General features: G+C 38.6%; 1 protein-coding gene across 5 annotated transcripts in view; it reads right to left on the bottom strand.

The window, feature by feature from the left end:
- The window catches only part of CDK6 (cyclin dependent kinase 6), a 147413-nt gene that overhangs the window by 109869 nt on the left and 13502 nt on the right, over nt 1–24042 (bottom strand). For all 5 annotated transcript variants that reach the window (XM_055803479.1, XM_055803476.1, XM_055803477.1 and 2 more), the window contains exon 3: nt 48–183. In XM_055803479.1, coding sequence (XP_055659454.1) covers nt 48–183 — 136 coding nt within the window. The remainder of the gene's footprint in view (nt 1–47; nt 184–24042) is intronic.

Raw genomic sequence — 24042 nt, 5'->3', positions numbered from 1 at the left:
TATCTAATATTTTCTGAAATAATATCCAAATTTTTCTCCTTAAATACCTTTATAGTTTCAGTAGGCACTCCAGGCTCTGGAACTTTATTCAAGTAAGTAGTCAAGTCTTGATCCACGTGTTCAAACACTAATGTTAACTTGGTCTCTCTGTCTGTTCGTGACACGGTGCACACATCAAACAGTCTGAGAGGAGGAAAAGAAAAGAGGAGGTAAGTATACAGGAACCAGTACAGACATACATACCTTGCAGCTCATACATGTCTATTTAAATTTCTTACAATATATAGAATGGAAGAAAGAGCTTTCCAAAAGTAGAGCAATCTTTGAGCTCTTGATTAATCAAATAACTACTGATACATCAATAATATCGTATCTCTCTTTCATATGTAGATTCTGAAATAGGATTAAGTATTAATAATTCATCAGCTGTTCAAAGTAAAATAATTACATGGAAAGAAAATAACTTACAGACAGAGCAACTAGAGTTAACACAGAAAATCACTTGGTATTTATCCACATCCCATGCTGCAGCACTTACAGTCATTTAAAAATAAAAAAATTGCAAGGAGCATTTTTGAGAAAAAATATACAGGATATTTGCCTGCAACCTCAGTTTATTCCCACATAACTCCATGTTCACCATTACATGGCTTAATAATTAAATCTCCCTTGACAGAAACAGATTTTTTTTTTGCTGATTACTCTTGCAAGTTCCTGGACACAAAGAGTATCTTCAGAGTCAGGGCACAGTCTGGAAAAAAGCTTTGTGTACAAGATGCCACTATTAAGATGTATTTCTTCTCTCATCACTTTCTGTCATTTGTTTACTGGAATTTCTTTATCATTTCACCTGTTGCACAACATCAAACTAATTTGCAAAGCTCTTCAGAACATTACATTCCTGTATGAGTACTCCATTTCCTATTGTTTTCCCTTTTTAATTATTATTTTTCTCACCTCCTCCACTTCATCTATCATATCAGCTTTAATCACCATTTTATCTTTTTCACTAACATCTGCTCATCCTTCTATGTTTTACACCTATACTCATGCCAGTGACTTTCACTATCCTTCCTCAAGTCTCACTTCTACAATCTATCGCAATAGGAAACCATCTTACAGATGGAAGGAGGCTTGTTCCCTGCTCACATACTTCAGTAATGTGTTTATTTAGTTAGTTTTAAATTGTAAAGATCAGATTGCCTTTCTCTCTGAACTGAGGTAAAAAGTCAGTCGCTGCTTTTATTAGGTGACAGTAGATTTAGAAGATGTATGAATATACTTAGAAAGAAAAAAGTCTATATGGTTAACCTTGAGGATCTATCATCGATAACAAACCAAACTAGTGTTGATACTGCTGCTTATTTTGGTCAACATCATGGCAGTTACTTTGTTGTATTACACATATCTGTGCAAAGCGCAGGATTTCTGATAACATTATCAAATAATATTTTTGTTCTTTGTCCAAGGACTAAAGCCTTTACATGCAGTATGTTTATATGCAGGATCTGTAGACAACAGATCATGCACAAAGCCTTGGGGGTCACTGCTTTATAAAGAGGACATCTGACAAAGAGACTAGGAAAACACTTTGTACTGAGTTTTTACTTCTTAACTTAAATCTCAATATATTTCACAGGAGAAGGGAAGATAAGAATTGGCACAACTATCTGTGAAGACTGTAATCCAGGTTTAAGAAAGCAGTATGTTTCACTTCAGATGATACAGACCTAACATGTTAAGGCAGTGGCCCCACTTTAACAGAATTTCCTAATAATCTTTGGTCAGACACTTAAAAATTGTTTACTAGCCACCATGTTTTGAAAATGGACGCATGCACATTCCTTTTAGCTTAAAGAAGCTTTTCAGTGAGTAATAAATTGGGAACCAGAGTTACAGTAACCTACCTCTACCAGAAGACTAATCTGTACTTAATCTGTAATCATCATATGAACAAATATTAATTAAATTATTACGGTAACATATTGACTGTAACAGCAAATGTCTCAGCACATTCTTCATAAAGGCAAATACTGTTCTCTTTATGATTCCCTTAATGGGGTGTACACGGAAGATCCATGTCCCACACACAGTAAATCAGTTTTGTGAAAAGCCACAAACTTTCCTGAAAAGTGAAATTTGCTGGTATTTGGCTGGAGGTTAATAATCTGCAATATATTTGTATAAATCAATGTGGAATGTAGCCGGACTGCCTATAACCCCAACACATGCAAATAGAGAGGAGCCAGACAGGTCTGAACATCTGAACATAAACACTGGAAAGTATTTCCAACTGTATGATTCCTTTGCGTTGACCTACATTTACCTAAAAATGTTCTAAAACACCTCTTTTGCCAGGTATTTAATACACTGGCAAAATTATCTTTTCAACTATAGCAGACTTTTAATTCAAGAAAAAAAGGAAAAAAAAAAAGATTTCGCTGTATAAAATATAGAAGCAACACATAATTTCCAACTCATTGTGGAGGAAATGCTGATTGTCAGTTTAATTCTGCTGTTACGTAGCTTATTTTGATTCTGGCATTTTCTGGCACAGCAAAATAAGGAACTCAGAGGAGCGCAATTCTAATCACTTATTATTGAGTAATAATATTATCATCTTTCATTTTTTACACCCTTTATGTGAAACTAAATGCTTTACTGTTAACAATAAAAACTCCAGATCCTGCACCAGGCTGGGTGGAAGCACTTTATGTTTACTCATAGAAAATACAGCTGCTGCCTTAGAAAGATGGTAATTTAAAGCACAGCCTATATGAATCTGTGATATTACAAAAAGAAAACATCTGGCATTGCCCATGCTAATCGTTCTGGAAACAGACTGACAAAGACACAGCCTCTTTATATAGTAGTTTCTGTAAGGATAAACCTACTTTTTATACGTTATACTCTTTTACATCCACTGTGAGAAAATAATCTATAAAGTTGTCTTCTTTAGCTAAGAACGTCTCTGCGGTCTACAGTGCAGATCTCTTAAGCCATTTCCTCATAATTTTCTGAACATGACTAGTTAGTTTTGCATGTGATTGCCTCCCTGGAACAGTCAACAGCAAAAGGCCTTTCATTTAAAGAGTTACTGTCCTAAGTGAAGCAAATGTAAACTCAATTAATACAGGATTTCCATACTGGATACTTTGTAAACATAAGCCCTGCCCTTCTATTGTCTTACAAAAAAAAATGTTTGCATTATTTGATTAAAGTAAGATCCGCTATGGGAAATCCTGCAAGTATTTAACAAGATGTTTGGCTGGGAGTCATATACCACCTGATGTGTTGATCTGAACTGGAACATTGTTGAACAGACACTTAACAGATTACCTGTGTTTTAATGCAGACATTTTTTCAAGTCAGTTGTTTGAAAGCAAAAAAAGCTTATCAGCTATAAATCTATGTCTGGTTTGTTTGGTTTTTTTTAATGTGTCTAGCATCTAGCAGATCTTGCTATAACCTAGCAGAATACCTCCTGCCTTCTTACAAAAACACTGGGTTTTTTTGAATGCAAAAACCTAGATGATGTGTCTTGAAGCCTCCACAGCTTCTTACAACATGTAATCTGAGAAATGCAACCTCAGTTCATCTTCATTTTACAATATACAGTCTGAATGCTTAATGCTTTCCTAAGAAAAGACACAGTTACGCCAGTTCCTTTGAAAACTGTTGCATCTACTGACTGGTACTAATTTGGTAACTGCTTCTAGAAAGTCCTTAATTTTGAGATGCTCTGAGAACTGCTATAAAGTTACCCACTTCACCTGCTCTGTCACCCACTGAGATAACAGCAATGGCGATCAAACCCATCAGACCAAGCCACCTGCAATAAATACCAAAAAAACAGATCTGACAGTAAGACCTGAAAAACTGCAGGACATCAGTTCTATTGGCTGTTGTCAAACAGATGATAAGTGTATCTGTAAAATTAGCCAGATCATAGCCAAAGGGAAGACCACAGAATTAGACACTTGCTGCCAATGCATCCAAAGGCTTATTGTTATTTTTATTGCAGTAGGACTAATCCAACATGAACAAATATCCCTTTACTTTGCTGGTCACTCACAGCACTGAGCAAAAAAGCACAGCACTCTAAAGCTTTTCAGTAACATGGATTTACTTTAACTTTCTTGGGAACAGTGTCTTCCTAGGAAAAGTTACTTCCTAGCTTATATATGACAGAGAAAGAGAACTGGAGCCATTGATTTAAGAGTAGCAGAAATGTTTAAGACAACTATGGCGTGGTTAAGTAGTGGCATAGTAATATACTACAATTTTAAGGTTTCGTAAGTCTGGACAAAGACTCAGATGGAAAGAGTCTGGTGGTTTCAACCTAACTCTGAAGGGTATTTATCTACATCACAGAAAAATGGCACCGAATTTCTGTATAATTGACAGTGTTTATACAAACACCACAAGATTGGGATACCAAGACTCTCACAGGTTGTGATTGAGGTTTATTGACAAATATGTGGAGGGGAGCTTGAATAGCTTCTGCTTTCACTGTCTTTGGCTTAGGTTAATCCTATGAGTCCATAACTTCCAAGCAGCAGCCATACTCTTCTGTTCTCTGGAAGCCACTCAGCAGCAAGCCCTTCATTCACCCCAACTCCTTAAACTACATACTCTTTGGGGAAAAAAAAAGCCGTTTCCCCCGTACTTTTAATATTAGTTACCTTCAGCTTTCTTGCTTTTAAAGAGGAAGAAGTCTCTGCTAACAGAAACCAGTCTCTACTTGGAATCACGTATACCCAATATATTGTAACAAAGAGGTTGTATTTCAGATGAAGAAGACAATAGGTGGGCAAGTGGAGTGGAACATGTGCTTTATCAGAACTGTGTCCCACACAGCAAAACAGGAAACAGAGCTTCACCCTCTGAAAGGTATGAGGGAGCTCCTTCCCTTTGTTCAGGACATTCTGCTTTGTCTCATCTTAATCAGCAATCACCTGCTCCTCCATGCCTCTGAAAGCTGGTGTTTCAGACGTAGATTGTTCTCTCTCAAAGGAGCTTTAGTGAAGTAATTCTAGGTGAAAAAAGAGCACACGGAGATGAAAAGGCTGCTAAATTCAAAGTATCTCATATTTCAAGTGCATTTTTTTCTGGGATAACATGTGTAAACCCACTAGTAACACAAGATCCAAGTTCCATTTTCGAAAGCATATGGAGTCTTCAGGACCTTCCCGACGTGTCACGCCAGCTGCAGCTGCACCAGTATGCATCAATACTTAGGAGATACTTCCACGGCAGACTGCAACATAAGGCAGAGACACTCAGATCACACTCAACTGACGCACCTTGGTACTGAAAACATACAGCGTGGCAGCCCAGCGCTGCCTGCAGCACGGTACACCAGCCCACCGGGGGCTCTATCCAGCAGCAGTCACAGGCCTAGAGTCAAACTCCATTAATTAAAATAAGCTTGGGTATCTCTGTGTTACTCATGGCAACTTTATGTCTCAAATGCTTTTTCTCTGCATTTCTACTGGGTTCTTGGAGCTCGTGCACATTTTTACTACTTCACTACCCGTCCAGGAAAGAGCAGCAGGATCTCTTCTTGCCTTCAGAAGAAACCTCCTTCAGGAAAATAGCAGAAAAGGGCAGGACATAACATCAGATAAAATAAATGAATTTATCTAGGATAGGCAGATGTTATGCAGATAGATGTTTTCAACTGCAGTCACTCATTCATTATCTGCTGTGCGCAGAGCAGAAAGAGCTATCATGAAGAAACAATTGCATGCCGAAAGCAAGGCAGTAGAAAGTCCCGTCCTGGAGACCTACAAGAGCTCTGCCAATACCCTTGCTTATAGCCCACTCACTAGCGAGGTTTAAGGGAAGGAAGGGGGACATTAGGATGACAAGGCAATCGTTCATCTGCAAGCTGAGCTTTGCGCTGTAATTTTTTCCAGTGTCTCTCCCTTTCTGACTTGGAAAAATTACTTAAAATGCTTAGCTGTATAAAAGAGGGTTTTGTTCTTTAAGTGTGTGTGAGGAAGAGAGACAGAAAGTGACAGAGAGGAATAGATGCTCTTGAAAGTGGAGTAAATAGCACTGGCTAAAGTCCGATAGTGTGGGCTGACCGGGCAAGCTTTCAACGCTCGGCAGCGACTGCAGCCCTGACCCGCGGCACCCCGGCTCTTCTGCGCCGGGCCCCAGGCAAGCAGACACGAGCCCTGGTGCCAGCCTGAACGGTGCTGTGATGCAGACAAATGCCTGCTCCGATGAGACCACCAGAACTAATTGTCATTTTCAACAGAGGGCAGGATTTGTGCCCAAAAGATGAAAAGGCCACGTACACTTACTCACTGTGCCACCCAAGTCACTAAAAGATGCAGTTCTTAAAGGAGTTTTACTTCAAGGAAAAACATGCCTGTCAAGATGTTCTCCACACCTCTCCTTGTTCACAGCAGCATGCTGTCTTTTTTAGCCCTCACACTACCATTTCTTGTTCACCTTGTTTGCAAAGGGAAATTATTTTTAATAGGCAAGGACCAGAAATGGATCTGGTAAGGCTCAGTAATTCAAACAATACCGTGCCTTGCAGAACTTCACTTTCAGGACTCATCCTACACAGTTCACCAGTTTTTAAAATACATACCTCCTCACCAGTCCATTAACAGCTTTATCTCATTGCAACTGGTTTTAAATCCAAACTGGCCACACACTGTGCAACTGCCATTACAGAAGGAAAATACCCGCCTGAAAGTGCCTGCACTTACTCCTGTGTGCTGCCATACCAGACTGTCAGATTCTCCCTGCAAGGGACAGGTCACGTCACCCCCAAATCAGAAAAATAATGTGGCCTCTTACAAAGACAGTCGCTGACAGATTGTTTAGGATCACCAATAGCTGTCTGACCTATTCATAGTGCGCTCATGTGATCCTCGAGCAAGGAAAGGTACACTGCCTTTCAGAGTCATGTTCACTGCTGTTATACAGTACTGAGAGCTCCCAGTAAGCTGTCACAAACTTCCAGTTCAGAGTACAGATTAAAGATGCTCCGATTCATTGGCAGCGCAGTGCAACTTTTACTAAGTGTTTTAGATTTTCTGTAGAATACTTTCCTCGGGGAAAGCTGCATTCCTTTTACATTCCCTAAATTGCTCAACGCGTAAATAAAACTTATGTCTGAATATTGATTTTGTTTGGTTCAAATTAAAGGAGCACAAGTTATTCTGGACTCCCAGTTGCACCTGGTGCAAGCTGGGATACAACAAAATCCAGTCTTTATTCATGTGTAGCTCACAGTTGAACTGATCATTACAGACTCCACATTTCAGCTTACATTTTGAATTCATGCTTGAGCCAAACCCACAGGACCTAAATCTGAGTTGATCACCTCTTTCCTAGATTTAAATTAAACCAACAACTCATCTTCAGAAGATTTTACAACAGTAAATTATCATTCATTCTTTAGTAGCTTAATAATCTAATTACACTTGAGACATAATGGTGATGCTAACATATAAAAAATAACAAAGGAAATAACAAAATCAAATGTCCCGTTTGATACTCTGTACCATCTCATACAGTTTTTTTAAATTCTTGCAATATCACAGCAGTTCCTGACATGTTTAATTCAGCATTTTTAAAGTGGCCAGTAATTCCAATGCAAATTTGAGTCCAAGCTCTTGCTTTTTTAGAGATGCAGGTAATGTAGCAGATGACAGAAGAGGTCTGCTGTTTTGATGCTTACCATCAATTCAGGAATTGCTGTTGCTGAATGACCCCCTACAGCCACAGTTCTACTGGGGGATGGTGGCTGTACGCAAAACTCAGGTTCTCTTTGAATCTGAATTAAAACCTCCAGCACACGCTAAGCTCTCAGGAATAGAAGCAACCACAGCCTGACCGTTAGTACTTCTGAAGGGCAAATCTAGCTGTCAGAGCCATGGAACAAGTAAGATAAGGGGGCTTGCTAAATGCTGCAAGTACACCTGAGAGCTGATGATGTTGCTGGCACTTCCTAGGAAGAAGGGCCAGTATGGGCAGCTGCTGAAAGGAGCCCAAAGCTGGCATGGTGATGGTGATGAGGAGGGAACAGAGAGCACTAGGTGCAAAATGTCTTGCTGTGCTTCTTCTACTGGCAGCAACAACAGTTTTGATTAAGGCCCTGGGAAAAAGTACTGTTGCAGTGATTTGTGAAACACCAACCCACTTGTAAGAAAATACATTTCTACAACACTTCATAGGTAGAGATGGGACCAAATGGTCTGTGATTCTCAAAGAAGGATCAAACGGCTGATTTTTAGAAAGGGAAAACTTCCACAGTTTAACAACACTGTGAACTCCAATGCAAAAGCAAAAGAGCAGGAAAACAGGTGAAGAAAATACCTAAAGAAAAATAAAACTGGCTTAATTGGCTAAAGTTGACAACACTGATATGCACAAAGTAAATAAATAACTCAGAGCTTTGAATTGTGTTTTTCTAATATATTCAAGGAATTATTAAGGATTTCTGTAGGCTTTTCAATGTAACATGCTGTATGTAATATCCAAGTATTAAACAGAAAGCAATTAGTATATGTAGGAGTACAACACAATAAAACATTGCATGGTTCGCTGTCATGCCCATTTGTTTATATTTGGGTTTATTATTATGCATCATTTCTTAAATACAACATTCTTGGCTCTCTAGATGACATCATAGCAAAGAAAATCCTTGGTAAGAGAATGAAACAAGCACCACTCCGGGAAATCAGGTGCAAACTTCTTACAGAGTCTGTTTGTTTATTGCCATGACAGCACTGTCAGCTGACATAACAAAAGCTTTGAGCAGTATTCTATGAAATGTTTTTAGTTCTGTCAGTACAAAAATGCAATTTTAGAGTTAGGGGAGTACTGTACAGAAAAAACGTCATAGATCTTGATTTTGCATGATCCACTAGCGCTGAACTACCAAAGAACTTACACTGCACTTCACTTCCAGCATGCAAATACCCTGACTTCTAAGGAAGTACATACACAACATCTAAAGCTTTGTCTCCCTTATATGCCTGGTATCTTTCAGAAATGAAAGCAGTGGAAAAAAATAAAGTGAGAATTCGTTGTCTGTGCACATGGAACAAAGACAAAAGGCCAAAAAAGGTGATTTTTCTCTTCCTCACACTCAGCCTGTCATTTCCTGGACAGAGCGATGTAAATCCCTGTATGCTGTTTAAACCCGTATGTACTATGATAGCTGGTGTTTGTGGTTCCTGGTTTGGCTTCTCTTACCCATGCCACGAGAACTCTACAACTTGGGGCCCTGCATGTGAGCTCCCTTTTGCACCTCAGTGTCCTTATCTGTACCACAGTCTCTCCTTCCAAACCTTTTAATTACCTTTAGGACTCAAGTTGATTCTTGAATATGGCCATACATCTCTGAAAAAGCTGTTCATACTTTATGCCAAAGAGCTGATCACAGTATTTGTTTTTCCCTAAATTCTGAAATGAACAAAACCGAACTGTTGCTCTCCCAGTCTTTACTTGGGGGACTAGAAAACAGCAATGGATATGAACAGTTCTTGTTACCTTACAAATGGAAACAGCAATTTAACACCAGATATTTTAACTATATGAAAACAACTTTTAAAAAATGTCTAAATCTGTTGAAACTATCTGTTTATGGATTCACTAGAACAGCTCAAAATTTCCTGATAGCGGACCAGACGTATCCACCCACTTCCAATGCAAGCATGGTGGTTAGGCAGCAAACGCAGTTGCCACATTCACCAATAGACCAAGTGAAAATCTAAAACGTGTCTTACATTTCATGTGTTGATTTCCACACACACTTCTCCTGCATGAAGTTAGAAGACATAAACCCAGATGTAATTCACAGTGCTTTTTGGCCACACTTGATATGGGGAACAACTTTTGATCAGGCTTTGATGCCAGATCTATTCCCAAGAAGCCCATGTGCCATGATGCCAGGGGCACCATTAACTTCAGACAACTGGAATTCCTCCATTCACTTCAGCAAAATCTGGAAGGGAGCACAGTGAACTCAACCAACCTCCCAGCAGCACCGTACCATGTCCTGTCACCACCACCCAACGTGCTACGAATCACCCCCCACCTGCCCAGAAGTAAATAGCACTCAGGTGATTTCCAAAAATCAAAAGACAAAGGTGATTGCTCACATGGGTAAGAAAAACAAACAGGATTTGGTCAGGTTTTGGGAGGCAGCCAGATTTTCACACCTAAACATTGCACTCCTCTCTATAAACTACATACTAAAAGAAAAATTGACTGGCAGAGAGTAATATATAACTTTGTAAGAGAAAGAGAACAGGTAAGGGGTATTTCTTCTACAACCAAAGCATCAAAACTAAGGGAATAGAAAGGTAACACGAATTCAGCACATACAGAAGGCAGATTTAAGGCTTGCAAGAAAACTAACAGCTGTCTTTGGCCACCCATCACCAGGCAGCTCAAATGCCATCCATCCACACAACAGCCCAGCAGAGCTCCTGGAGCACCGAGTTCTCCTCTCAGCTACTGTGGAAGAGATATAACTCATGTAATGGAGCTGCCAAGGGGTTTGGTGGTTAGCCTGAACGGGTCGTATAGGCCTCCCTATATTGAAAGGAAAGAAGTAGGTTGGTTGCATCACTCGGAGGGGGGTGGTACTGTCTGTCCCTGCTTGTTACGGAAGACACCTAGATGACTAATGAAGACAAGGTGCTTGTATTTAAATGAATGTAGGAGAGATGACTCTCCCAGGAAGACTATAACTGAGCAATTTTACTTGGGGGGATTTCAGATTACGTTCAATTGATTTTTGAAGGTATTTAAAAATATTTCTTCTCATGAGGAACTTCAAACAAAATGAGAGAGAGTCAAAACAAAAGAAAAAAGACACTACAAATACCTCTGCCCTATTGACTGAAGCCCCACAGACCAGGATCAATCCTAAAAAGCTCTGCACACAAGAACCTTCACCTAAGCCTCACGAAGTCAGTACATGTATTTAACTGGCTTTGGCTCAGGTCCAGAATTTCCTTTAATTTGAAAGGGAGTTTCACCTGTGACAAACTTGCTGGATTGAGTTTAATATTCATGTTGTACAGAACAGAAACAAATGGGACTAATAAATCTTCAATAGAAATTTACAAGATTTTTCTGGCTTAATAAATTTAGCCAGGGGGCAATTGCTCTTAAACACTTGATACATAAAAAGAGATCTTTGTTTCCATTAGCATGCAAATTCCTTACACATTTCATCAGAATTTAAGATATTACATCTTACAAGTTTTTAAAAATGTGGACTTCATGGCTGCTCTTTTTCCCATTCACAGTCATTCCCATATGGCCATGCAAGCTCCTCGGCTACCATGTAATTTCTTCTACTAAGCTGTCTTTTTTTTTTTTTTTTTTTAAATTAAATTAATTCATAGCATGTGCAAAGGAAACTAAAAATGTCTATTTCTGTAGATTCTCAGATGCTTTCATTGTCCAGTTCTTCAGGTAGATGTCTAATACATGTTTCCTCCTTTTCCAGCCAGTTTACATGGCACTATGAGCCAGCCATTTAAAGATTAATGCACACGAAGTGAAGTATTCTACAGGCTGTACAGCCCTTTAAGTATTTCCTTTAAGCTCTTGCACACATATGTAAAAGAAAACAAATTAAATATTATTTGCAGAGCTTGGCGATGAAAATGAGGTGTTAGTAGCATTTCGAGCTGGCAATAAATTTTATTCGACTGTTTTACTACTTTGGGGCAAAGACAACTATTTCTTTTGGGGCATCTTTTAGCAGCATGAGATGAGGGTTTACCCTTCAATGCATGAATAGTTTTGAAATAAATTTAGCATTCTGTAAATTATAGTGCATGAGAGATGTAAATACATGACAAAACTGTGTTTTGGTTGTTTTGCAACGTCGTCTTCCACATTTCTGAAAGAAGTGAGCAAACTCTAACAAATCTTGCAAACAAGGTCTGGCCCCTGGAGTGCCAAAACATCTTTAGATCTAGGCAAATGAAAACAAAGTACATCTATCCCAGTTCTGCAAGTAAAGGGGAGCATGCTCTGCGATGTTCAGGCAGCCAGTGTCAGCTCAGGCTGAGCTGAGGAAGATCTGAAGACAGCAGAGCGTAATGGCTGAGGCTCCGCCGCTCTAACATGGCTACGCGGCTTCCAGCTGGCTCAAAGCACCAGCAGCGCCAGTAGGCATCTGCCTGGGAACAAGGCAGGGCTGGCTCGCGCCTGCTTGCAAATGCTGCATGGACTTACAAAGCAGTGGACACAGATTACTTAAGATCATAGAGCAAGCTCATGTCAAAACTGTCGAGTCTTAATTTGTCAGGAATTATCACTTCAGGTCTGTCCTGCTCTTACACCACTCCCTAAGCTATCTGTTCTTTCTCACTTCAGAAAAATACTGGGTGAGGTGGAAATTGTTCTAACCCTTTCTAAGCTGTATATGACTTTTTATTAATATTAATGTAATTATTTTTATTTCCAGAATAAGTCAAGAGACATCGAGGGCTGAAGAAGTCGCTCCTCATTATTTTCTCTAATCCATCCCCAAACCCTCCAATCATCCCATTTACCGCTGTTCAGAGAAAACAGCACAGAAGCTTATACCCCAGCTGACGGTCTTGAGCCTTTGTACAGGTGACTAAACAGGCAACACTACACACCATACAGGGCCCACAGAACCAGCACTGTCTACAAAAGCCTTTTCTGCCTACGGCCAACTTGCCTATTCCAGTGACACGCTACTACTTTTTTTTCTCCCATTTCCATCTTTTCTCCATCTAACAGGAACAATTACCCCTCTTAGGGTTTTTTTCAGAGCTTCCATTTATCTTCTCTTTAAATATGTAGTCAAGGAAAAGCCAAAGTTTCACACTGTGAAAAGGTATGTAATCATCATACTGGACATGACTATATATGTGCAATTTTTATATGAATTCCTGCTTATTGCACCACAGGCTTTTAATTAAGGTGTCACTGGACTACCAATTGTATCAACTGCTATATCGTGTAACTTCTGTGTGGGTGTGGATGAACACTTACCAGTGACACTGGCCTAGAAAGACAAGTATTTTTTTGTTTCATCCACATGGCCAACATACATTGGAATAGCAGGAGTTAGAAAATAAAATAAGATTCAAAACTCAAGGAGACAAAAGTAATAAAATTGAATAGATACGGGGAACACATTAAGGAAATGCACAATCATAAGATAGTAAAGATATGGCCACATTAATTGCAAGGAGAAAAAAAGACATAAAACTGTCAAGATAAGTTAAGTGATTTAGGAACCAAGGTCTCATATGACAAAATAACCTAGGCATTTACGGTCATCAGTAAATTTGAGAATAACTTGTTGTCCAAAGTGGCACTTCTCGATGATTTTCCATTAGTATCCCAATGCTAAATCATAAGAATGTAATTGGAAGAAAAAAATGAGAGTAGTTATCTGCATTAATAAGCACCCACACAACAGACATTTATAAGGATGCTCAGGTATCACAGGCCACAAGATGCTTCCTACCATCCTGCACCAAATGCAGAGCTAGAGTGACAGCTACAGCCCTGGAGCTTTTCCTTAGAGCGCATTTTAGTTTGAGACCCTCACCATCACCCCAGGTCCCTCCAGCAGTAGGTTATTCGTGAAATAAAACTCCTAAGTTATTCCAGAAAGCTGACCTCTACCATTTTACACAGGATATTAAATAGACCCCAGCTGTCTCCACTTAGAAGCGACTTAGTTCACATGTTTTATAAAGGTCCGTTCAGCTGCTTTCTGAGTTATCACAGAATTGAAGTGACTTTCTGTGAAGAAAAAGTCAAAATTTCTGGTGATTTGCCTTACCTACTTTTCATGCAGGCATGTCTTGGTTTTCAAACATCGCAACTGGCATCTATATGTTCTGAAATAAGAATCTGTGTCTGGATTATGAAAATACTTGCCTGAGAACTAACTGTCTCAAATCCATTTGGAAGAAACATACACAGTAGAGCATTTTTTTTGCTAAATCCAGGAAGACACAGTAGTCTTCATGTCCATGAATGCCTCTGTACACAAAGCTCTATGGTATATGACTACTGGTCTTAGTGCAGTACAGTCCGTGTGATTTCACTCCAGAGGGCAGAAAAGTAACACAGATTTTCCAAAGCACAAGACACTCTTTCAGGCTTGTGAGAATTACAGTGATCAATATACTAGAAATACCATTATAATCACGTCCATTCAGAAAATTTTAGTTAAATTATTTCAAGAACGCAACAGTCTTTTTAAGAAAAGCCTCTATTTAAAAATTGGCAAGATGATATTGTGATATTTTTGTATAAAGGATGTGCTCTGGAATGAGTAAGTTCTGGAACTGAGTGAATAATGCAATTTAAAGATGGCAATTTCAAGCTTGAAAGAAGAAAGATCAAAGTGACATTAAATTTTACAAAATTTGAAAAATTTAAAAAAGGGTCAATATTAAAAGAAGACATACAATCCCAAGATCTAAATATTCCCTATAGCCTTTAAAAAGATATATTTGTACTGCACACAGGAGAAAAAAAAGCCATCTGATTCAAAAATTAGTTCTGCTGCTTTTAAATATTGACATCCCCTGTTCAACTGCCTGCTGCAGTGGACTGTGCCCCCGTTGGGTTAAGCCATCAGATGTTTACTCTTTTGGATATTGCCTGGGCTTTTTGCCACTCACATCAGACTTCATAATTTTCATTTACTCTTTCCAGAATACATTTAATAAAATTTACTATTTTATTATACTTAGGAGTAAGATGGCATTTCAGTTCCAAGTTCCAATTTTCAATGTCATATAACTTTTTTAAAAACAATTAGCTTTTGGGATGTTTTTTTTCCTGGCTTGCCCTCATTTTCTTTCAATTTTTTCTTTTAACTTTAAAAAAGAAAATGGTTTAGGCATTTTTAAGGCACAGAATTTAAACTAATTGCAGTCCTACATGTCTAACAATCTTTATCCATGTTACAAAATCATAATTCTTAACTTCCTGGTACAAATGCAGTTAAACCTTGAAATTTTCATGTTTTTTCTTTTCCACATGTGCACACACACATATGTAATATCCATATCCAAATGGCTTAATAAAGCAGCTTATTTGCTTTACTACAGTGATAGTGTCTTTGCAGTTCCATAATAAAAAAGCTGTTTTCAAGCTTCATTAACCAAGTTATAAAAGAACTGGCTCCAACAGACACTCAACATAAAAAATGATGGAGCAGAATCTGTTAGCATTATTGATTGACTTTAACTTTGCAGGCTATCACCAAGCAATGTGAGCTGACATGTTTTGAGATAAATCTTTACATTAAAACAAATAATTATTCCGAGAGATTTTCAAACTACTTGCAATTGTACAATCACGTAATTTGCTTGAAAGGAATGTGAGGCAATGAAACTATGTGTAGCATCAGAACGTTGTCAATAATGTGACAATTTGCCCCCTTAGTGGCAAATCCCATATGAGACCAGTATGGCAGAGTGAAGGGAAAGGAGAAAAATACACAAGAAAACTTTAAAAGGTGCCTTAGACCACTTGTAGGCTGCATGGCTGGCCATCTCCAACACACATCTTCAGTTACTCTTCCTCTTGTAAGAGATTAACAAGTTTTGACCAAAATGGCTTCTGCTGGAGCTAAAACTGGGTACCGGGTAATCAGTCAATGCCCACCCAGCTCCAGCTACACCCTGCTCCCTTTAGTACTCTAATGCCAAGTGCAAACTAGAAGCAGATTGTCTGAAGTCAGTACATTTCACAGAAACCCACACTCTGCTATTAGGAAAAGTACATAATTTTTGCCAAACTGATAAAAAAAGTGTCTTGTACAAACACTTATCAACAATCCATATACTATAGGTTTTGGTAAAAAAAATGTAAGCTCCCCTTATGTCTTACTCAGTTACCTCCTCTAATTTCTCATAGTTTGAGTACCCTCTGATTTCAATACCAGCTTTTTGTCATCCTCCCCACCCCCAAATAATTTCCTATTTGCTTTTCTAACTTCTCTTATTGGCTGCACAAACTCCCTACTAGTGTTTCCACCTTCCACCTTCAAACTTGAACTGTACTGACTGGCCCTACCCTTGCCTAGCTGTAGCAGGCTACAGTTGGGTGTCCACCCGGCATCAGCCACCTCTGCTCTCTGCAGTCAGCAAGAGAGAGGTAGGTGCTCCTAGAAAGCAATTCATTCTGCTCCAGGTGTGTACCGAGGGTGAGTGGGATGAATTATTCTCCGAAAGCGCATCCTTTTTCTGCACTCACTATGGGGACACTCTAAATGACTAGGATGGAGTATACTTGTAATATTCACATGGTTGAGGTTAGATGTCTGTTCACAATTATCTTACATTCCTGTTTTATTGTTTTTATGCATGGCTATGTGTATGTCCTGTGCATCCATGACGATATACTGGAGCAGAGCCATAAAAGGGGTAGAGAAAGTCTGCTGTTTCCCTTTGACATCCTCCATCCCTCCTGAGAGTTTGAGGAACCAATACTTTAAACCGCCCTGCTACATCTAGTGCCCAGGAAGAGGCTAAGATCCAAAGCAGCAGCCAGGATTTCCAGTGACGGGGCAGAGCATCACACGAGGGAAAGGTATATGACCCAAGTGACCAAATGTGCTGCTACAAATCTCTGAGTACCTACCATGTGTAATCTAAGCATTTGCATATCCTGCCTCTTGACTTGAATCTTTGATTACCTCCTGGTTCTTAATCTCTCTTTTCTAAAGCCTACTGTTACTACTTCTAGTTTGGGAACCATCCCTTTCCCCAAAATACCAGATTTAATTATTGCGGCCACTATGATTTGTGTCTTTACTATAAGAATTTCTTAAACCAGCTATTGAAGTTACTTCAGGCTACGTGGAGAGTGCTCTCTCGTCCCTGTACTCCAGGTACAGCTGCTTCACCAGCCGACAGTGTCTGTAAAGTTCTGTCTTTAAACCTTGTCTGATTTGCCCACTTTATTATGAACAGTGGTTGAAATTGTCCCTTATTACTGTTCTAGTAAACTTAGTTGAATTTTCAGTTTCTTCCAGAATTATAGGCTTAACATCCTTTTTATTGACCTAGAGAATGGCAGATTTAAATTTGCTTTTTCTGACTTAAGCTTTGTTGTTGTAGAATGGTCTTGTCCACTCTCAACTTCAGGTTATGGGAAACCAAGCAGTCTTTGAAATATATTTTCTTATAGATATCACAATATCCTACCAGTTTTGGACATTCCAATATACTTAATAAAGTGCCTTCTAAGAAGACTCCCTCATCAGTGTTATTCACCTATCTGGGTTTTATCTATAGCCACAAATACCTTTCATTTTTAGTCAACTGGGTTATCTTCTGTGCAACTCCTAACTATTCTTGCTGTTGTACTGCCATGGTCTTCAGTTTCAGTCTCTTTTCTGTTTGCACTTTTTCACTACTGCATAAAGATTTGCTTTTGATATAACTGACATCTCTAAAAGATGTTTTAATCTGAAAAAATAAAAAGTAGTAAAACCTTCATGGTTTCTTAAGGGAGACAACATGAATAATAAGCAGCATAGAATTAAGTAATGGTATCTTTTTTTTTTTTTTAAATGATGTTACAAACGTAAAGGCAATGTGATGAATGATTCCGTGCAATGAAGAGACACAGGTGCTCAGTTCTACAGAAGTACTAACTTGTCTGGGCCCTTCTGAGAATGCCAAATCTTTTAAGTTTAATGAGACATTTAATTCTGATTTTCAGACTACAGTCATTGATTCAAACCTGTCTGGATATGGGTAGTATTGCTTTGATCAAAACTTGTTGCTCAACGTCCTATAAAAAGCAGAGATGAACATTAAGGCACCAAATTGATTAGAGATGTCTGCGAGGAAACCACAAAGATCAGTGCGCAGGCCTATCTCCATTAACAATCTAGAAGGTTATCTAAGTATAAACAACACACTAATCAAAAGTGCAGATGCTGCTCAATCTCTATGTCATAAAGATCACAAACACAAAGTATGCTGTTAAATAAAATTAGCAAAACAAGATTCACCTACTTCCTAGTAGAGAAAAATAATACAGGTCACAAACCTTCATCATCCCAAAGAAACCTGGACATCAATGATAAACGTTCTAGTGCTGTGCTACTGAATAACAAGTTAGACATAAAGTTTCAATGCAGCTATAGAAGCACTTCCTCTCGGAGAAGGGAGATGTCCATAGGACTGAAACGACTGTGTCTGTGATGCAACCTGGTGTTTGGAAGTAAGCACAACATTGTACAAATTGCTCAGGTGACAACACAGAGAGATCAAATATTTCAGAGGATACGTACTAAGGTAGAGAGGTATTATTTGCATTGCTAAAAAGGGATGTAATTTGGAGGACTGACACGGTCAACAGAAACTCTGATGCCGTATCAGTGAAAAACCTCCTAACGAAAGAACTACTTTTCTACCCCAATTTGGTGAACTCAGTAGTTGCAGCATCTAAAATCTGAATGGTAAAGTCTCAAATGTGCATGTTTGATGGGCCACCTCTGCACAGTCTGCCTGTCCTAATGCCTTTTTGTTCATCTTAACATTAGGTTATTTATCAGTGTAACTCTATGGTCTTTAACTTCACCAGCGGAAACTCACGCCTTAAACTTACACCTGCATTCCTGGATTAGCTTGAAGATGTGGATGCAATTCCCCCATTACTAGCAAGTGTTAGGCTGCTCACACAGATGAACGCTTAACTGCATATTGGTTTTCAGAACACAATACAAGAATAACCAGAAGATCTTCCTTCAACTGTAATCTTCTGGTTAAAATATTGTATATAAGATGATCCACTACTGGAAATTCAGAGCACTTAAAGATCAGAACCGTCTTTTCTGAAGAATACCATCTGACTATAATTTGTTGAAGGGCTGTTATTATAAGACACACTGACATTCTAGACAGCCACAAGGGTTTTTCTAGGAAAATGATTTGATCACCAGTGAGGGCAACTGAAAAGCAAAAATCACATATAATACACAATACTTAAATCTGAAGAATCTATTTTCATCTTTAATATGCAACATAAAAAAAGTTATGATATATTTATGTGATGAGGAAAGAGGTAAAAAGTCAAAGCTAGGAGAGTGACGGGCTGTGGGAATCTTACTAAGACTTACTGAAAAGGATACAATTTTAACATGAATAGAATGTATCTATGAGAAACCCACTAGATTTCTGTTTGTATGTTGGATTTTATTACAACTTTATTCAAAATGCTGTTGCTAGGGATGTCTAAGTTTGTTGTAAATGAAAGACTTTCATATCCTGTATCTGCTTTTAATATAATGGGGTTTTTTTCCTAAAATGTATGATTGTGTATTTCTATGTATTAAGTTTGCAATTTTTTGTAGAAACACTCACAAGGAGTCCAATTCCTTGTCATAATGAATGAAAGTTAAATTTGACATTCAATGGCTTCACAGCCCTCCCTTTTTATGGGGAAGGAGCACAGTGGGCAAAGTCCTCTAAGGTTGTTTCAGTCCGGCGGTAGCTCTGTATCCAGACGAGTCCTCCCCCAAACATCTAAGCACAGTCAGTACATTCCCAACTCCTACTGCCAAGTTAAAATGAAAACGGTCTTAGTTCAGAAATGATTGAGGTGGTTTGCTCTAATCAAATTAAACCAGCCAAATGTTCTTTTCAAAGGTAACTGTCTACTCTGCAGCTGTATGCAAAATACCACATCAAATGTGAAAAAAAAAAAAAAGAAAAAGAAAAAAAAAAGTGATAGAATTCTATCCTTACAGTACAGCCCTGGCTCCACAGATGAAGAGAAACAAAAGCACCAGCGCAGCTAGGAATTACATTCACAGAAAGCTCCTAGAAATATGCTAACTTAAGAAACAGTGAACAAAGTACTTAAATTTCCGGTTTAAAATTAATTGATTTTAGGGAGAAGGGAATTCTCAGACATTGTTAAACAGCAACAGACACCTTCAGTTATTTATCATAGTGACCACACTTCAAATAGATATTAAAAGACTAGCCAAAGCTTCACACAAAAGAGAGGGAAAAAAAAAATCACATAGGCTTTTCTATTCTATTTCTCACTTCCTTTCTTTGTCTCTATCAAAATATGTAACATTCTGCACTGACTGATGCTGCAAAAGTCCAAACTCAACAGGTTTCATTTAAACTCAGCACAATTTGTCTGCACTAGAACTGAGTTTTCAATCATTAAAATGGGAAATTCCTGCAAAGATGAATTCATATGCAAGTAATTTGTTTTCTTTTACTAAGAAAAGATCAGTCACCTGTTAATGATAATCCAGAGTGTTAACCAGCCAGTGTTAGTATAAATGCTTTTAAAACAGTATGGAAGTTATTGTTAAGTTTATAAATTGTTTGCTGGGTATGTCATGGCAAATCTACCCTCGGGCAACTCTACCATTATCAGCAAATTGTCACATTCCAGTACACTCTGTATTTAGGTATCCAAAATCATCACCTGGTCCTTAAAATTATGTGGGATGTTTCTTAGGCTAGAGACCTATCTTCTTCTAAAACCCTAAAATGACACCTAAAGCATCATATGGAAGAGTTTGTTACTACCCATATAAAATATTCTTGGTTCCGTCTAAAGACGGATCCTAATGCTGTTAGGATTCTACGGCCTGATTTTAAAAGGATTATTTAGCGGGATATTTCCTTGTGAACTTATTCTAAGGATAGGACAAATTAGATTTTCAAAGTCTAAAGGTAAATAAATAAATAGGAAAATCAATACAGTAACTTGGATGCAGATAGTATTTTGAAACAGTTTGGAAATAAACAGTCACATTTCCACTCTCTGATGATTATCTCATCAAAAGCTTCCCAAATGGAAAATGTCAAAGTACATGATGGAAAAAAACACTCCTTGGAAAATTCTAAAGTGGTTTGTTTATTAAATGCAACTGCTTTATAATTTAAAGGTATAGCTGGTAAATAATCATACATGCGTAATCTAAAATATTTTTCAGAATATAAAAAAAATATATGAAGAGCTGCTATAGGAGGGGAAATTTCCTCTCTTCTGAATGAAAAACACAGCTTATTTATATATGTATATGGGCACAGTTATCTTTCAATAATTTGTTAGCTCATTAAGAATCAACTTGTTCAGCAAAAACTGGAAAACAACTGGATTTCATACAAAGAGTAAAACCAAAATGCTTTATATACAACTGCGAAGTTTTGGAATGGACAGCAACTTCTATTTTATTTAGGGCTATGAAACTATAGAATAATTTTAAAACTTAAGACCTAAATTAAGTCAACTAAGAATTACTACAAAGACAAAACCCACCCTTGATGCCAAATTCACATTACTGCTGTATCATAACTATATAGTTATATTATTTATTCTGCATGATTTATTTTAACTTTTAATAGAAAACTGCTCTAGAAATAAGGCTTCAGTAATGTAATACAAGAATATGAACCCATATCTGTGATTCATATTCTTATGTATATTGTCCCTGAACTCTGTTCAGAAAAGCATTTAAAAATTCAGTGCATACATAATATCATAGCTATTTCTATTTGATAATGCACTTACATTTGTGCTAAACTTCAAACAATGACTTAAATCCCACCGAGTGTACCTGTACTACTCACTCGGTGCTTTGCTAAGTCACAGCCTCCAGCTTACTCTCATTCAAACACCTGCAAAGCGAGCCCTTCCCTTCTCCCTGCTCTGTTCCACACTTCAGCTGGCAGTAGGTACCAGGAAGCAAACTGGAAAGTCCCAGTTAATCTACCCTGGCCCCTGTCTGCCGGAGTGGACCATCCACTCTCCTGTCCTTTTTTTTTTCAAGGCTCAGTTTTGAATCCTGGGCTCCATTAACCCAGGAGATGCTGATGCTTTGCCTGGCAGTCACAGGCTGTCACCAGCAATCGTGGCGAAATGAGTCGGTTTTCCATTCTGGGCAGGACCCAGCAAGACTAGATCTCGCCAAGAAGAGTGTAGACACAACCATCCACAGATTTGAAGAAGAAAGGGAGCACTGGACATAATAAAAAATGACTAACATTTACGCACACAAAGACTGGAAACATGTTTTTTGTAAAAAGCTTAGATTTAGAATAAGATAAAATATTTTTTGAAGAAAGCTTGTACTCCCTCCAGAAACTGAATTTCCTAAGGCTCAGAAGGCTATTCCATATTCAACCCTTCCTTCCTGACATGCTCTTATCTTGCCCTGTTTCTGTCAGACCATGTATTCAAACTAAATCATCACAACCATTATTAATAAACAATTCATATGGACAGGAGGAATACCATTTATTTGCCCTGTATACATACTTATTCTGTGAGCTGTAGGGTTGCAGGCTGATGACGACAGGCCAGCATTTATTTGCAGTCACTTCACAATGTCCTCTGCCAACTTAACAAACTTCTCCAAACCCTACCTACTACCAAACCCTGTTCGGTGTCAGCCACATCATTCCCCTTTGCCCTCTTGCCAACAGAGAAGTCGTATTTCCAGGTAGGCCATCCTTTCGTCCCCAAGACCTTTGCAGTGTCCCTCCTTGTAGTGGCCTGTCAGTGCAAGAACCATCTTCCTTCCCCCTGACCACCGCCACTCTCCAGTCTGGAAATGCCCTTCTGCCAAGGCACCTTCACATCTGCCTTGAAGACCATCCTGTTTGTGTTAAATTGAAACTGACTCTGAAGCTCATTCAGTTTTTCCTTCTCATTTACTCATCCACCTCTGCTACCTCAGTTGACTCATCTGCCACATGAATTTCTTTAACCTTGGCAAGTTTCACGTTCAGTTTCTTCTGCTTCACTCCATCCCTGCATCTTATTTCACTCTTTCTATGTGCACAGCAATTCCTATACCTTGCAATGTAGAGGTAACCATTTCTTTCTCTCCAGGTCCTGCCAGACGCCATGAGTGGTGCTACACAAAAACAAATGGTATCACACAACTCAGCACACTGGTGATCTACAAGAATGATGTCATGCACTAGAAGTTTAACATTAGGTTGGCAGAACAAGGGAGTAAGCAAGGAAGCAGAATTCACTGGAGACAAACACGCCCTAAAATAGAAATGTTTCACTTGATGGGATGCAACATCTCAATGACTTTGAGGAGATCATCCTTTAAACTTATTATTGGTACAGTAACAAAGCCAGCAGCCAATATCAGCATTACCACAAACTGGAAAGAGAAACAAAATTAGCTACTGCGTTTTGAAATTCTTTTTGCTCTGTGTGTTCCCATATAATTTCAGTCTAACAAACAGAACAAAGCAAACCAACTCCAAGTTCAAATTGCCTTGGAAAAGGTTAGCGAGGTATTGATGAGCTGCCACAAATATGTTCTGAATGCTCTCTCTATCAAGTTAGACAGGGAATTTTATGACACTTTTACAAAGAGACACCTTTTAAGTATAATGCAATTTTAAGCACCAAGCCGTTATGCACCTCTGGGACCTTTGAGCAGCATCAAGTGCTAGCCTTTATGTCAGGGCACATGGGGGGGGGGGGGGGGGGGGAGTCACAGCCTCCTCCCCCCACACTCAGGTTGCCCTGCCAAGGGAATCAGTTGATGGGCTCCATCAGGTACTTAAGCGCAAACCAAGAGATAACGGCATGGACCACTGAACTGCAAAAGCAGGGAAAAAGCAACGTGACAGTATTGCTGTACCACAGAGGGCAGTTTACAGTGGCATTTATATTTCAATCAATATAAAACAACATAAACCTTTGAACACAGCATAACTGTGCAAATACTCCAGACTGCTGGGTTTCCCTCACACTGATCTCTACACCAAAAACCTGAGGAACAGAGTCACGCTTCCAGCCAGGTGGATCATTCTGTTGAACCCAAATCCAATTACCAGCTGCATCTATTCTGCAAGTTAACGGAAGGACAGAACTAAGATTTTTAATTCCTTATTATATGATAATAATTACTTTGAATGGCAAGATTTCTGACACTCATATTTGAATTAACAATCCAGATTAGATTATATTCTAAGAGATTATATTCAATATGATTTTGGTTATTTTAAAATGGAAGACTTACTAACC

The sequence above is a fragment of the Falco peregrinus genome, chromosome 5 (assembly GCF_023634155.1).
Source record: "Falco peregrinus isolate bFalPer1 chromosome 5, bFalPer1.pri, whole genome shotgun sequence".
Taxonomy (NCBI): Eukaryota; Metazoa; Chordata; class Aves; order Falconiformes; family Falconidae; genus Falco; species Falco peregrinus.
The sequence above is the reverse complement of the archived record's forward strand: the minus strand, read 5'-3'. Positions and strand labels throughout refer to the sequence as shown.